General features: G+C 40.1%; 1 protein-coding gene across 1 annotated transcript; it reads right to left on the minus strand.

The window, feature by feature from the left end:
- Positions 1-6,128: 6,128 nt before the first annotated feature.
- Positions 6,129-16,044, minus strand: csdc2a (cold shock domain containing C2, RNA binding a). Its single transcript, XM_041973963.1, has 4 exons — positions 15,880-16,044; positions 7,979-8,341; positions 7,722-7,844; positions 6,129-6,915 (listed from the first exon to the last, which is right to left on the minus strand). Exons 2-4 carry the CDS (start codon positions 8,164-8,166, stop codon positions 6,753-6,755), a joined length of 474 nt encoding a protein of 157 aa, XP_041829897.1. The 5' UTR covers positions 8,167-8,341; positions 15,880-16,044; the 3' UTR covers positions 6,129-6,752.
- Positions 16,045-17,138: the final 1,094 nt, after the last annotated feature.

Genomic DNA, 17,138 nt, shown 5'->3' on the forward strand with positions numbered 1-17,138 from the left:
AAGTGGGTGAGGTTGTATCTGTTCACCACTTGCCCCTTACATTAACCATAATTTCATATTTGTTCTTTCAACTTTGCCATTTCTGTTGCCATGCTACCTACTATACTTACTATCTGGGTTGTTTGTGTTGGTATTGTGTTGTAATTGTCATTATGTTCATATTTAACATTGTTCTTTGATTGGACCCACCCTTTCAGGACAGGTGTTTGGGAGAGGCCAACCCAGCACTTTAACTACAGGTGTGGGTGACTTCACAGATTAGATAATTGGGTAAAACCAGGAGGAGGATTTTCTATTTTGTAGTTTCTTTATTTGTATGTGTGACTTATTTTAAAGTAATGTATTAGAACTAGTATCATTTTCTTGTAGTGAGGGTTTGTTGATGAGTTAGATTAGTTTATTAATGTCTAAAATATTGCTTTTAGGGAAATGGTATAGTCTAAATCAGAACAGGTGCATTTTCATTTTTATATACTGGTAGTCAGTTTTACAGCTTGCAAGGGGAGGAAAAGAGGTGACATGTGTGACAGGTTTCCAGGCTGATATTTTCAGAATTGTACCATGGACAAAGGATGAAATAATAAATGTTCACGTTAAAGGAGCACCTGGGCTGCTGAGTCTGCCTTATTCCTACCTTTTTGACCATTCGAGCCAGACTTCTTTACACTGTTCACCAACATTTTGTTGGGCTCCATCGGTCGAATGCTTGTTTTACATAGGAGGCCTTCTGAGTGAGTGAAATGACCCAGAAGTTCAAGCAGCAGCCACATGAGCTGTTTGAATTCTCTAGATAACTTTCCTTTAGCATGGGATCCACCAGTGCTTTAGACATTTATCTCATCATATTTTCATTATGGTTGGATTCTAATCTTTTCCTAATTATTGCGGCTAAATATCCAACGCCAACTTGCTCAGCCGCGGCAGGCTAAACAGGGGAGTAAACTTGATGATGCGCACTACGTACCTCATGTCTCGCAATTGTTTATTCATACTTTCACATAATCCATTATTATCTTCATTTACGTGAATACAAAACAATGCATATTTCTATGACTAACATCCTTTCTTACATCCTCTCAAACGCTTATGCGGTCAACAAACAATAACGCTCCCCGGCTCACCCCACCTCTACATCATCAAGAACCGGCCAAGCGCCCAGGTGACAACAATTATTTATCACCCCTTAAGACCCAAGCGCCACACCCACTTCCCAAACACCAATTAAGTGTGTACACATCAACAAAGTACAAACATGAAACATGTTTATAGTTATGGCTCCTACACTAAGACATCCAAAATATCTCCTACCACCTTTCCTGAACTCCATGACATTTTCTGATAAGGCTAAGAAAAAAAGCTTAGGAAGAGACAGTAAAAGGTCAATTATTTGCTTTTTAATTAATACTAAATCCACTTAAAAAAAAAAAAAAGAAAAAAGAAAAGAAAGGAAAGAAAAGGAAAGAAAAACCATTTTGTTTTCAGATATTCAGCACATACTGTGTATGACTCACAGACAGACAGACCAGTGCCATGGAATACATGACCGCCTCCTTGATACAGGTAATGAAAATAGTCTTTATATATTCAGTGCATCACATTCATGGCATTTGTGATGTATTTTAGCTCTAATTACGATTATTTTCTACCACCAACCAAGTACTCTTGATTTCTAACCTTAGTCAAATTATGTTATTGCCTAAATCCACACACAAAAAGATCCATTTCAGGACATGTGTGGTTTGTATGCAAATAAATTCAAAACAAACCAGAAAGAAACCAGGGACTGCACGGTGGTGTGGTGGTTAGCACTGCAGCCTCACAGCAAGAAGGTCACTGGTTCAAATGCCGGCTGGGGGGAGGTTCAAACCTTGAGGGCGGTGACCTTTCTGTGTGGAGTTTGAATGTTCTCCCCATGTATGCGTGGGTTCTCTCCGGTTTCCTCCCACCGGCTAAAGACACGCATGTTAGGTTAATTGATTACTCTAAATTCTCCCTAGGAGTGTGTGCGAGTGTGAATGGTTGTTTGTCCCCTATGTGTTGGCCCTGCGATGGACTGGTGACCTGTCCAAGGTGTACCCTGCCTCTCACCTGTTAAGGATAGGCTCCAGCTTACCCATGACCCTTAATGGACCAGGCGGTACAGAGTATGAATGAACAAACCAGGAAGTGAAAACAGTGTTAAAGTGTTGTTATGTAACTGGTAGCGAGTGAACCGTCGGGTAGAAGAGTTTTGGAACAACTGTAAATAGTCTTATTTAAATAAGTAATTACAATGTTTCAACTGTTACTTAAAAATGGCACTTTTGAATTTTAGCAAACCACTTTGAAATAGCAGCCAATGGGGAAAAAAACTACTACAACATTGCAATTTCCCTTAGGGATTATTAAAGTATTTTTCATTTCACTTCATGAACTCAGGGATTGGAAGATGTTATTAAGAGCTAGACTCAGAGGAAAACACCATAACTTTAGTTTTACTCTGATTTAGTTGAAGAAAATTTACGTCCAGTTGATGATCTCAGTCAATTAGCTATACTTGACAGGTCTCCAGGTAATACAGATACAGTGTGTCATCAGTAATGAAAAAAATTTTTACTTCATTTTTACATTTAACAGTAATTTCTCTTTATACCTTAAACACTTTCTACTTTAAGTTTAATCATTTGGTTATCAGACATTTTCATTAACCTTCACACATTTCCTTGTATGGTTCATCTGTCACGGTTATGGACTTTATGTTTATGTTTTTGGTTTCTGGTCATGTTTAGTTTTTCCCTTGTGTGCTGTGGTTTTCTGTTCCTGCCTCATTAGTTCACCTGGTCTGATTAGTCATCCACTTCACCTGTGTCTTGTTACTCCCTCAGTGTATAAGTACCCCTGGTTTTCTGTTGTTCCTTGTCGGATCCTCACCATTCAGCATCATTTCACCCTTACCTGTTCCCTCTGGTTTTTGTTATGTTTTACCTGTTCTGGATCCTGGGCAATAAACCTTTTTACCTGCACCGAATCTGCCTCCTGCTGGCTGCCTGCAATTGGGTCCTCACCTCCTCCGACGCCCGCCATTCGTGACATCATCCTACTGTCCACTCATGATGATGTGCACAAGTTTCTCCAGACTTCCAAAAAAAAAAGCAGCTGAGTTTTAGTAGTGAATTTAAACATCACTGACATCTACTGGTCAGAGTTCTTTATGTCATTACTGAATAAAATGAGGGGCTGACAATGAGCATGTGTCATATGGTGAGTCATTAGTTACCTTATATTAGCTAGAAATGTTAACCTCTTACATTGTGTTTCTGCTGCGTTTCCACTGGTTATCGCCAGATAAGGCTGATAAGTATAAACATATTTTTTTAATTTATTTAGGGGGAAAAAAATCTGCACAAAATATACTGATGTTAAATAATTTTGTAATTTTCCATTTTCCATGGCTTCGGACACCTTTGATTTCACTCATGAGATGTGAAAATGAACTCATTCAAAGTTATTTTGTCTGATTTCTCATTTATGTGATATATATATTAAAATGTACTCATCCCACTTCTAAACAATATGAACGAACATACAGAGATACTTGTGTCTCTGTTTTAAAGCCTTTGTTTGTTGTGAAGAAAATGACATTTTCTCTAAGTTTCACCTAAGGGTGTGTCCTGTGAAGTTTTCAATACGATGTTTACCATTGACTTATGTGATTTAAACCTTTCAAGGATTATCATGTATTACACCTGTACAAAGAGTTCCTCTACTGCAGGGGTGCCCAAGTTCGGTCCTCGAGATCTACCATCCTGCAACTTTTAGATGCAACCCTTCTCCAACACACCTGAATCAAATGACTGGCTCGTTACCAGGCCTCTGCAGAGCTGAATGACCTGCAGATGACATCTGATTCAAGTGTGTTGGAGAAGGGTTGCATCTAAAAGTTGCAGGATGGTAGATCTCGAGGACCGAACTTGGGCACCCCTGCTCTACTGGATATAATACATTTTAAAAAAAGACTGTCAAAGTGAGATGAGGAGAAAATTTAATCTTTGAGTTTCATCAAGCAAACAATTTTCCACACAGTTCTGTGAATACACTTTTAAGTTTTATTCAAACTTTTTCTGTATGACAAATGACAAGTGTCACAGTGACTTGACAAAAATAAAAGTGCTTGCAAACACAATCTAATACGTTTCTCTCACAGTAAAGAAACTGAACAGTGTGCTACAATAATCTTAAGTCACACTCGTGGTGAGAAATTAAAGATGCATAAGAGACGTGAAGACACCTCTCTCTGAAGGCTTCGGCTGTGTTACTGCATGATATAACAGAATTAACACATTCTACACAAACACACTACACAAACACTACTGAACATGCCGATTTCCAAAACAACAAAACTGGATGTTATTTGGAATGTCATTTACTTATTAAAAATTAGACAAAGATTATTTAGAAATAAGAACATTGCATTAAGTTTTTTTTTTTCCTTTTTCACAGGTCTATGACAGTAGCAAAGATTTTAACAGGGTAGTATCATCAGAGTGAAATGTGCAGTATTTTCAAAACAGGCTTGAATTTGCACAAATTCTTAGAAATGCAGCGTTTAATTAGCAAACACCTGATGTTTTCATAGTCACAAATCAAAATAAATAAGTCAATAAATAAATATATTTTAACTTATATGTGGAAGCTTTTGCTGTATTTTTGTTTTTTCAATTCTTCACAGTCTTCATTTAACTTAGAATTCTTTTCAAAACTCCCGGAGTCTTCATTTTCCACCTAATAATCAGCAGATACTCTTCCACAATTAGACCCACCTCTCTTACACTAGCTATGGAGAAATTTTTATTTCTCAGCTTAATCTGACTGATTGATATTTAGATAAAGAAAAGTACTGTCAAGTTGGTCTTTTACAGGAGGGAATAATTTCTCATAAAGACAGAAATCAGGAGTAATATGAGATCCTTTAAGTTCTATAAATTATACCAATAAACAGTTAATCATTTTATGAAATATGCTAATTTGCTTACATGTCAAGAGATAAATGAGAAGAACCGCTTTAAAGACTTTTAACTCATTATAAGATACAGCTAGCATCTGGTAAGCTTAGCTTAGCTTAGCTTAGCTTGGCTTAGCATAGCTTAGTTTAGCTTAGCTTAGCTTAGCTTGGCTTAGTTTTATGTTTAAGAGCCCATACAGGTATATAATTATATTATGGGAGGCAATTAGAAAAATGTTAATGTTCTTAGTAAACCTTGTTGCAGAACATTTTGTCACTTTCTGTCTCAAACACATGACTGTTAGATGAGCTGACATCAACAAGGTGTTTCAGACATGTCATGAGCAGTATTTTCTGCTGGAGAGAATATTTTTTTTGCAGTGGGCTTTGGGCTATGTAACCAAGGACTTTTTCTGTGCAAGAACAAATATATTTAACACAAAAGGAGAGAGAAAGAGAGAGAGAGGGAAAAAAAGTTATTGAGCTCTTGCCTGCCAAATTAACCTTTGTGCCAAGCTAAGCTAAGCTAACCCTAGCTCCTCTCTACCACAAAGATATTTTCTACAGTGATATTAACCAACTTATTTAACTATTATGAGGCAAATATGTTCATGTCTCAGAAATGAAAAACTCTTTCTTTAAGGTTTACCTTCACCTGATGTTTGTGAACTGCTGACTTTACTATTGATCTTTCTCCTTTACAACATTTCAGGTCTAGCTGCATCTGCAGTAGATGATCACTCCATCCTCTGCCCTCCTTCCTTGCTCTTCCCCCACATCTACACGTTTATCTCCCAAACCCAAACCCTCTGGCCTGGTACCCCAGTGGCAGGCCCACACAACCTCCTAATACTGTCTTTACCACTGAAATTTATGGCCATCATAGGAGCTGGCTACAAAAATACTGGAATTTTTTACACTTGTCGAGTAGACAAAATGCCGAAGTGCTACAATATTAAGTAACGTGGAGTTTATCCACAGCTCTAGTGGTTGAAACACCTAGAGAACAAACTGAATGAGTGTAAAATTGACTTTCTTCCGGGAATACACCCATTTGGTAGCAATAATGGCACATCAAACTATGAGCCTTCAAAGTTTACTCTAAACAGTGCAAAGAGCTGGAACAGTTTTGTTTTTTTAGTGTGTGTGTGTGTCTGAATACTGTCTCCATTTGTAAACTGAAATAAATGTACGTTTTCAATCAGAGTTTTTAGATGACTTTTGGCAGTGTGCATCAGTTGAGAATATGGAGATGAACTGGACCTCTCAAGCTGTTTCTCTTGAGAATAAACCTCATTTAAACTCTTAAGAGTAAATGTTACTACACTGTTTCCAGTTTGTTCTAGATGTATTTTGGCCTCTACTACAGCTGTGACTTAGACATCCCATTTAAACTAAGACATTACCTTCCTAACAACCACTGACTTCCCAACTAATGTATATTCCCTCCAGGTCAAAGTAAGAATGCAAACACCAAATCCAGATTTCCAACTTACCAAACCCAACTTTTAACCTCTCAATGAAAATATCCAAACCTAAATAATAAAACTGTGGCGTTCACAGGAAAACATTCAAACATATACATTCAGAGCTTGATTTCAACCCTAACCTTTATTCTCCATACCAGGAAGTTTTATGGTACAGCAAACTTAGATCCCCCTCCTCTGTCCCAGACCTTGTCCCATCCCTTGTGCCCCCAAAACATAAAAACCTAAAATTACGTAAATCCAAATTCCTCTGTGACTTTGCAGCCATGCCACCTCTAACTGATTTAGGAGCTGATTATTTGACCCGACCAGGTCTCGTGCTTGGTGCCTGGATTAAGGTGGGTGATCAACACATCAACAGCCTGGATCTTCTGGTTCTTGGGAGGGATGGGGCACACCTTGTATGTGACCTCATCTCCTTCCACGGGCACATACTCCCCTTCAATGCTGTCCGAAAAAAAAATAAATAAATAACATCAAAACTGAGAAGTAAAACTATGTTTAAAATATTACTTGTTCATTTTGCTGAGAATAACTTTATGTGTAAGATAGTTCAGATTCAGAACTTCGTTAAACAAAAAGCTACTAATACTACTACTAATACACTGTCCAATAGGAAATTGGTACAGCATAAGTGATAAAGATGAACATGGCATTCAAATCTAAACTTTGACATGTCTTCTTTTTGAGTTGTTCCAGGAAGATCCTCTCCACCTTAACCTGATGCAGATCTTAAGCGTGTAAAGGACTGCAAGCTTCCTGGTCCATGACATCACCATTTTCCAAGGCTTTTATGAGTTTTTGAGGTGCACCAAATGCATGTCTCCCCTAACTGTGACTGAACAATTTTATCTTTGATTGGTCTGTCCAGAGTGTATTGCTGCTAAATGACATAGCAACAACACTTTGGTACCAACAGCTAAGCCAGTTGACTAAATAAATTTGGGAATTTTGGGAGAGTTGTTTATGCATCTGAAAGCCATGACTCTAATTTTATGAATCTTATAAATTAAGTCGTCTTCAACCTTTTCCATGTAAACTGATTTGCTTTATGTCCTTTCAAATCATGTGTTATTTATGTGTTATTCAGGCAGAATCAATAGGCTACTTGGTCAAAAAATTATGTGTCAAATATTCTGTAAATTCAAAGTTTAACTCTTGCTTTCTTCACAGTCTGAACAATATTCTAACACAAACCATATTATATTTTTCTGCATTAAACCAAAGAAGCACTGTTCAGCGAGGTCACTCACTCAGAGATGTGAACAAAAATGTCTTCTCCTCCATGAGAAGGACGTATGTATCCGTGACCCTGAGACCTGGAGAAATTTTTACAAACCCCTTTGAAAACAGGACCTGATCTGGCTCGTACTGTCCTGCAGAGACATAGACAGACACACGGAGAAATAAGGCTCTAATCAGTACCATTATTCTAAGACTTACAGTACTTCAGTAGAATTTTGTAAAGTAGAAAAGCACTAATGAGCTTTCATCCTCTGCTTGTACTCACGCTGAGTATGTGCGGGTGCGTTTGGTAGGCAGTGGGCTGGGCAGTTCTCCAGGCTGTGGTGGTTTTCTTTCCCTTTCCCAAACACGGCTGCCTTCCCTCAGAAAAGGGAAGGAGAGCTGCAGGGGAGTGCTTGGAGAAGTCAGAGGCAGCGGGGGCTCTGCCGGCAAGGCGGAATCAGGGTCTGACATCTTGGCTTGGTAAGTAGGATTTTTTTCTTTTTTTCCTTTCCTGGGTTTCCTCCAATGGAGCACAAAGAAGAAAAAGGTGGAGGATTACTCCTCCTGCATGGCACACTTGTTTTTGTGGGAGATGACGAGTTCTGAGTGGAGCTCTTTTACGTGAAAGGACTGAACCAACTAGAACCTGTAATGAAAGAACAAAAAGGTAAGGAGGGGATGCCAAAAAGTAAAATAAAGGCTCTAACTGCTTTTAAGTGCTTTGGTTCTAGTGACTGTACATTTCCTCCTACGCTACTTTAATTTCAGTCAGACTATACTTGTGTTTGTACAAGTTTCTAAATTAAAAAAAAAAATCTGTTAATCCATTTGAACCTTTAACAGAAACATATATAATAGAAACTGTTTTCAGTCTTCACTGATCAGCTTCATTGTATTTGCAAAACATGAACTAGTTTAGATTGTGATGCCAGTCATGGATCCATAAAAAGTTAGGAGAGATGAAGAAAGAGAGAAAAGCTTATAGGATATATTCAGCAGATTAATTGGTGACAGGTGAGGGTGTCAAGATTAGGTATAAAAGTGGAATCCACCAAAGACTTTTTAAGCAAGGCTGGGTGATGGTTCACACTGTGCCAAACTGTAAGAGACTCAGTTTGTAAAAAAAACAAAGAAAGAAATCATTGCAAAATGTAAAAAAGGCTAGGTTTTGCAACATCTATACAGAGCATAAAACTATTTTAAAAATTAAGGCAATAACCACCATGGTCATTAATTTACCCCCATGGGCTTTGAATTCATTTCGTAAAACAATCTGCTGCTGCATCCAGAAATGTAGCCTAAACCTGTGTTGCACAATAAAGTCATGTTTTATCTCTGCACAGAAACAGTGTCAAATTATCTGGGCTTGATCTCATGATGGACAAAAAAACAGTAGATACATGTTTAAATTAAACTAAATCTTGGTTTTAGAAAAAAATGGAGGTCTGCTTATATGTACCAATGATCAGAAAGAGCATTCAGGCTGGTTTAAGTACAAGGTGAAGAGCCACTGTTTGTGATGGACAGGGCTATTCAATGCAGTCCCACAAGGGCCACAGTCCTGCAGTTTTTTGTTTTTTTGTTTTGTTTTGTTTGTTGTTTGTTTACCTGCTCCAATACACCTGACTCAAATGAGTCACTGTGCAGACCTTCATAGGCTGTTGGATTTAATTTGAGATGGCTGTGTTGGAGCAGGGAAACATTGAAAACATGGAGGACTATGTTTCTCGTGGGACTGAGTTGAATAATCCTGGTATCCCTCATACCACCACTTGCCTATGTTTGAGGGTACCATTGATGCAGATGTAGACTCACTGACCACTTTATTAGGAACACTTTGCTAATAATGGGTTTGACCCACTTTTTGATTAAGAACTGCTTTAATTCTTTATGACATAGATTCAACAAGGTGTTGGAAACATTCCTCAGAGATTTTGCTCCACATTGATATGACAGCATCACACAGTTGCTGCAGATTTGTCGGCTGCATCCATGATGAGACTCTCCTGTTCAACCACATCCCAAAGCTGCTCTACTGGATGGAGATCTGGTGACTGTGAACGCCATTGGAGTCCAGTGAACTCAATGTCATGTTCAAAAAACAGTTGAAGATGATATGGGCTTTGTGGCATGGTGCATTAACCTGCTGGAGGTAGCCACCAGAAGATGGTACACTGTGGTTATAAAGGGATCAACATGATCAGAAAAAATATTAAGGTAGGCTGTGGTGTTTAAACCATGGTTAGTTGGTCCTATAGTTATACAACTATTAGCCTGAGGTAAGTTATTTCAGCAGGACAACACCAGAGCTGATTTGTACAACGGCTTGGCTTCAAAGACACTGTTTGTGTTCTTCACTGGTCTGGCTGCAGTCTACATCTATCAGCTATTGAAAATGTATGGTAGATTGTAAAGAGAAGAATCAGACAACAAAGACCACGAACTGTTGAGCAGCTGAAATCATTTAATCAGCAAGAACAAAGTTTTCTCTTGAAAAAGCTTTTGGAGTTTATATCCCTAGTTTTCAAATAATTAAAAGGTGTAAATAAAATAAGGGTAATATAACACAAGGGTAAACATGTCTCAAGATTTATGAGTGTTTTGCTGATACATTGAACTTAGTCACTATGTCATAATTCCATTTGAATTAATGTGTTCTTTCTCGGAACACAGCCCACTCGGACTCAGTGCCTCACCCTCTATTGTCGAGGCGGCCGGCCACAGCTGTGGCAGTAAGGTTGTTGGTGCCTGTCGTGGCGGTAACCCCCGAACTCATTGGTGGACACCAGCAGTAAGGGATGTTGTCGAGCTGAAGAAGGAGTCCTATTGGGCCTTTGGCCTGTGGGACTCCAGAGGCAACTGATGGGTATCGGCGGGCTAAGCGGAGCACAGCTTCGGTGGTCGCTAAGGCAAAAACTCGGGCATGGGAAGAGTTTGGAGAGGCCATGAAGAATGACTTCCGAACGGCTTCGAGGAGATTCTGGTCCACCATCCGGTGGCTCAGGAGGGGAAAGCAGTGCTCTGTCAACACGGTTTACAGTGGGAATGGGGGGCTGCTGACCTCGACTTGGGACGTTGTGAGGCGGTGGAGGGAATACTTCGAAGACCTTTTCAATCCCACCAACACGTCTTCCAATGAGGAAGCAGAGTCTGGGGTAGCTGGTGCTTGCTCTCCTATCTCTGAGGCTGAGGTCGCTGAGGTGGTTAAAAAGCTCCTCGGTGACAAGGCCCCGGGGGTGGATGAGGTCCTTAAGGCTCTGGATGCTGTAGGGCTGTCTTGACTGACACGCCTCTGCAGCATCGGGTGGACATCGGGGACAGTCCCCCTGGACTGGCAGACTGGGGTGGTGGTTCCCCTCTTCAAAAAGGGGGAACGAAGGGTGTGCTCCAACTACAGGGGGATCATACTCCTCAACCTCCCTTGTAAGGTCTGTTCAGGGGTCCTGGAGAGGAGGGTCCGTCAGATAGTCGAACCTCGGATTGAGGAGGAGCAGTGTGGTTTTCGTCCCGGTCGTGGAACAGTGGACCAGCTCTACACCCTCTTCAGGGTCTTTGAGGGGGCATGGGAGTTTGCTCTACCAATCTACATGTGCTTTGTGGACTTGAAGAAGGCATTTAACCGTGTCCCCCGGGGACTCCTGTGGGGGGTACTCCGGGAGTATGGAGTGCGGGACCCGCTTGTACGAGCTGTCCGGTCCCTGTACGACCTGTGTCAGAGCTTGGCCCACATTGCCGGCAATAAATCATAATCGTTTCCAGTGCGAGTTTGACTCCGCCAAGGCTGCCCTTTGTCACCGATTCTGTTCATAACTTTTGTGGACAGAATTTCTAAGCGCAGCCGAGGTGTTGAGGGGATCCGGTTCAGTGGCCTCAGGATTGGGTCTCTGCTCTTTTTCATGAGTGAGGGAAGGATGGAGCTGGAGATGGACAGGCGGATCGGTGCCGCATCTGCAGTGATGTGGATTCTGTATCGGTCTGTTGTGGTGAAGAAGGAGCTGAGCCAAAAGGCAAAGCTCTTGATTTACCGGGCAATCTACGTTCCCACCCTCATCTATGGTCACGAGCTGTGAGTAGTGACTGAAAGAACAAGATGGCGAATACAAGCGGCCGAAATGAGTTTTCTCCGCAGAGTGGCCGGGCTCTCCCTCAGAGATAGGGTGAGAAGCTTGGTGATCCAGGAGGGGCTCAGAGTAGAGTCACTGCTCCTCCACATCGAGAGGAGCCAGATGAGGTGGCTCGGGCATCTGGTTAGGATGCCGCCTGGAGGCCTCCCTGGTGAGGTGTTCCGGGCACGTCCCACTGGAAAGAGGCCCCGGGGGAGACCCAGGACACGCTGGACGGACTACATCTCTCGGCTGGCCTGGGAATGCCTCGGGATCCCTCCGGATGAGCTGGTGAATGTGGCCGGGGAGAGGGAGGTCTGGGTTTCCCTGATTAGGCAGCTGCCCCCACAACCCGACTCCGGATAAGCGACAGAAAATGGATGGATGGATGGATGGATGGATGGATGGATGGATGGATGGATGGATGGATGGATGGATGGATGGATGGATGGATGGAGTAGAAATGATCACATAACCCTGACTCATAGTGGATTAGCTTGAAAATGTTTAGTTGTAAAGCTGAAATAACAAATGTGTAGCTTCAATAAAATTAATAATTATTAGTCACATATCAGCCATCTGCATTGCCTCATACCATGTGCTCACAACATATTGTGAACAGAAAGCCTTTGAGTATATTAAATAGTTACTCCACTTTAAAAATTAATTTCATCAATAAATTGAGAAGACAACTCTGAAAATATCTGCCAGCAAAATGCTTTTTCTTCTTGGTGCAAGTGTTTCAGAGTAGATCTTTTCTAGGTTTGTTGAAAATCAGCTAGGTGTGTAACAGCTGGAGTGAGGAAATGTAAAAAACAACGCAGCTGAAAAAGAATTTGCAAAGGTCCCACTGTGATGTCAAAAACAATCTCCTCCTGGCTCTACTCATCAAACTTTATCAAATAAAGAATTGTTGCTTTCACAAGATCAACATTCATTGTGGTTTATTCTAACAATAAGCTGCTCTCTGAACCGTTTCATACAGCCATTCCAGAGCTGAATGAGCTCAGACACCCTTTTGACTCAAACCCAATTATTTTATAACATGGGGTTTGGATGTATGTATCATTAGTGGGTCATCATTTTGGCAATCTCATCAACAAAATCTAAGAACTATGGAGAATTATTACACTGCAGCAGCCACACTAAAACCTGGTCAAAAATGAAAACACGGCTACAAGTAGGCATGTTAATAGGCTCATCAGCAGCCACCTACCCATTAATTTTACATCCATTAAGGCTGAATGTCTGACAAAGACTAATAAGATAAGTGTGTGTGAGTGAATCCCATTGGTTCCATCCGCTATCGCACCCTCTGCCTCTTACTGTCAGTCTAAATATAGTTTTGCAGTGGATAGAGGCCACCTCTTAAGTGGACCATAGAGTTCAGACAGGAGACTTCCAGCCTGTATTGGGATGTATGCAAACCACTTATCAGACTGCAGTTTTAGCTGGACAAACATATCTGAGATGAGCACTTAAGCACATATTCTTTATGTCTTGCATCTGTTCAACTATAGGTCCATACTGGCTAAATAAATTTAGTCTCATCTTGTGATTAAAAAAACTTACTCCATTACAAAGAGTCTAGTGTTTGTATTCTATTTTTCTGTTTGTAAGACTATTTCTCACTGCTATCAAAGTAGGTAGCAGTATACCTGGAAAAAGACACATTTCAATGAAAACACAAAATAACAATTATATTCATACAAATGTGTGGGGATTGATAAGTTGTTAGCAACCTAATGAAAGCCTTTGTTGACTAACAGTTTAATAATTAAAGTAGTTCTTGAGATAAGTAGCCAATCAGAAAATTATATGTTATGTTTATAAAGATTGTAAGCTCAAGCAAAATTAAGGCTAATGTTGCTAATTTGCAAAAACTAAGGTGTTAACACCAATATAAACACTACTTTGTGTTTTAAAACTCATGCTTCAGCTTTGTGAGTCTTTATCAGGTATAGCATTATTTTGAACTAAATGGAATGACAAAGCTAGCATGCTAATGACACAGCTAATATCTTAATTTAGCATGTTAGCATTGGGTTAACGCACACAAAAAGTATTAATCTGATTAAAACTAAACTAATCAGCGATTTAATTTGAATATATTTGGAGACAACAACCAAGGCTAATAGAAATTACCTTTTTTTCAAAAATATTGTATGGGGAACAATGCAATAAACAGCATGCTAAAGGAGTTATAATGCATATTGTGTCATTCTTGATTCAGCCCATCACAAGCTACAATATCAAAGCTCCCCAGTAAGGTCATTTACAGATTTAGCATTTTGTTTTGGAGAACTAAGAAGAACTAGTTAGATGTACCATCTTAAAAGTAACAGTATTAATAAGTACATAAATAAAAAGGTTGTTTTTCAAATACTGTACATTACTACAGTGTCTGTTGTCTCCTGCCAGGAATGTTTTGTTTTAGCTCCTTTGTCCTTAGGACTCAGTCTGGTTGGTCTAAAATGGTAGGGCTAATGACTCATTGAAGTAAAATCTACCTTGCCTCGCAACAGCAACTGCAGGTTAGGGGCAAAAAGTTGTAACACAAGCCTGTATGGGTTTAGCTTTGCAATCGATTAATGTACAGTATTCAGTAGAGTAGTTCAGCCTCCAACATTTTGTTTCGATGTAAAGAAGACTTTTTATTTGTTTCAGCCATGTGCAGATTATACACTCTATCTGCCATTTGTACTACATAGCCAGATTCACTCCACATTTAAACAAATGTGTTGCATATTTACAGTAAAGCAACTTTTAAAAAGTTTCCTTCAAACCTGCTTTTGCCAGCTGGTGGAAACGCCTTTGAGCCAGCATCTAAACTGATAAGCTGTTAGATCAAATGAGAGCCAGACATTTTCCTTCATCCCGAGGGAAGCAAATGTGCCACCTGGCTCCAAATGCTGCAGCTGCAGGCCAAGTATCAAGCCGGTCAGAAGTCTGGCTTGTCACTGTGCAGCAGTGATTGTGTGTACAGGTATGGTTCAACCTGTATGAGCTTTTGTTTGTGTGTTCCAAGCTAGCCACAAAGCAGGCAATATGCAAATGTTTAATATGGTAATGTAGATAAATAATAGAGTATTTCTTTTAAGACTATCAAGGGCCCTGAGGCTTTATTGGCCTCTTCATAACGTATGGAACAAAAGTACACTACAATTTACTTTAAGTTTATATTTTGAGAATCAAACCTAATTATTTAAACTAGGAGCAACAATTCCAATTAAAATTGTTTGTCTTGTTTATTAGCTATTAAAGGAAAGCCCATTGTAAATGGATGATGGGTGAGGCTTTTAACCTAGGTATCATGTGCTGCTGGTGCTGATGCAGCGATCATGAACACAAGCAAACGTAAGCAAGGTGGCACTGATGGGTAAACATGTAGCTGGAATAATTCAGGAACTCTTCTTTCATTAGTCCACTTCTCAGACTTGTGAGCAGACCAGCAAATTGAAATTAATGAGTCTGTAGTGAATGTTTGGCATTAGTTGCTGAAACATTTAACCAGGAGGGTTTCAGCTCTGGATAGGAGGAACGGAAAGAGCTTGTGGAGCTATGAGAAGACAGACAAAAGGCCAAAAGCACCTCCCTGTGAAACCAGGACACTATGGCCATCCGCATCAGCATGAGAAACACGTCAACTCCGCTCTAACTCACAAGCACTGAGCTCATCTTTATAGTCTTTAAAGACGCAAATCGCATGTCATGTGGTTTAATTTGTCTCTGTAAGGTTGGCGGGGTCTGAATAATTCATTGGAGAATCAGAGCCCTTCAGGCGGGTTGTTTCCAGAACATTCTCACACTGTGGCAGCGGGAGACGAGAAAGCGAGAGGATGCTCCTGATGCCAAAAATGTGGACCAAATCTCAACCCCGGCGCGGAAAGATTTACGTGATAAAACATTTTCACTGCGGTGGTAAAGCTAAGACATGAGTCAAAGACTATTACATCGGTATTTCATCGTAATGCTGCCATAAACCGACGCAGACTGTGGCCGGTGGAGAGAATAGAAAATGCTCGGATGCGTAAAAGCTGCAAATCACTTCAGAAAGCCCATCGATAAAGCGGTGACTTACCGTGAAAGCGCCGATCGGGTCAGACGGGAGATAGTTGCGCTTTTTAAGGCGATATAAGGCAATTATGTAATTTTATTCGGCTAAAGCTGCGGGGACATGTGCTAAATAAGTCAGGGGATCTTGGTATGGATGCGGCGCACACAGGCGGGATGAAAAAGCAGCAAATGAAAAGGAGGCAGCAGGGATGGGGCGGGGGTGGGGGTGCAGGGGGTGCTCAAAACAACAGCGGGCTTCACTATACCACAGTCAATGCTTTGTTCTCCGCATGGATGGAAAAACATTTCTTAGTTTGTCAGCCTGAGGAGCTTTAATTGCATGATAAATAAAGTGGGAATTTTATTTATTTTATTTGTTTATTTTGCTTCATCTATTGTGATATAATGTGTCGTTAAATGTGATCACGTTTGCGTTTTTATTATTATCATTATTATGTCTACTTTTTTTTTTCTCAAACCACAAGCTAGGATCTGAATTTAATTGTTAATTATGCGTAACAGAGATAAAGTCCTTGTCCACATAACTCCACTTTTTCATTCATTCTCTGTGGGACACTTTCTTCCGGGATATTTCTGATGACGTCATCATGAAACGTCTGCCAAAAGTACCACATGTATGTTTACCAAGACACTCACAGTTGTCACACGGGGTTACTTTTTTATTTTAATAACTTATGTATTGTATTTGTTCCCCTCCGAAGTCCTCACTTTAAGAGAACTTGAAATGTAGGTGTAAATTTTGGGACAAAGGAACTAGTGGCCTCTCTGTGGTATTTGTTTCACACACAATATCACCCCTTAACATCCAAAACCGACCACATCTTTTTTCCTAGATGTGGGAACTCTGCTGTGCAGATAAATCTGAGGGGTCAACAAGCTGCCCATCTAGACAAGTTGAGGGATTAATCCTCTTTAAGATAAATATAACCATCTTTTGAGTGTGATGCTTCTTATTTGCATACAGCATACATTTCTACAGCATTTACATTATGTTAAGGGATTTGATTTTTAAAGCACTGCTTTGAACTTTAGATTAGGCTACTTTGAATCCTGCGATGGCAGCATGAACACACATTGGAACGAGGTCATACTGGCAACCATTTGTTCTGTTTGCTTCATTTTAATTTTAAATGCAGAAACCATTAAAATCAACAAAGGCTTAATTTTAAAGATGACATTTAACCCTTTATTTAACAACTTTTGACAATATGGTTAACTATTTGGGTGTATACATTTAACTTATGTCACTTTGTTCCAGTTAAA

The sequence above is a fragment of the Melanotaenia boesemani genome, chromosome 21, assembly GCF_017639745.1.
Source record: "Melanotaenia boesemani isolate fMelBoe1 chromosome 21, fMelBoe1.pri, whole genome shotgun sequence".
NCBI lineage: Eukaryota > Metazoa > Chordata > Actinopteri > Atheriniformes > Melanotaeniidae > Melanotaenia > Melanotaenia boesemani.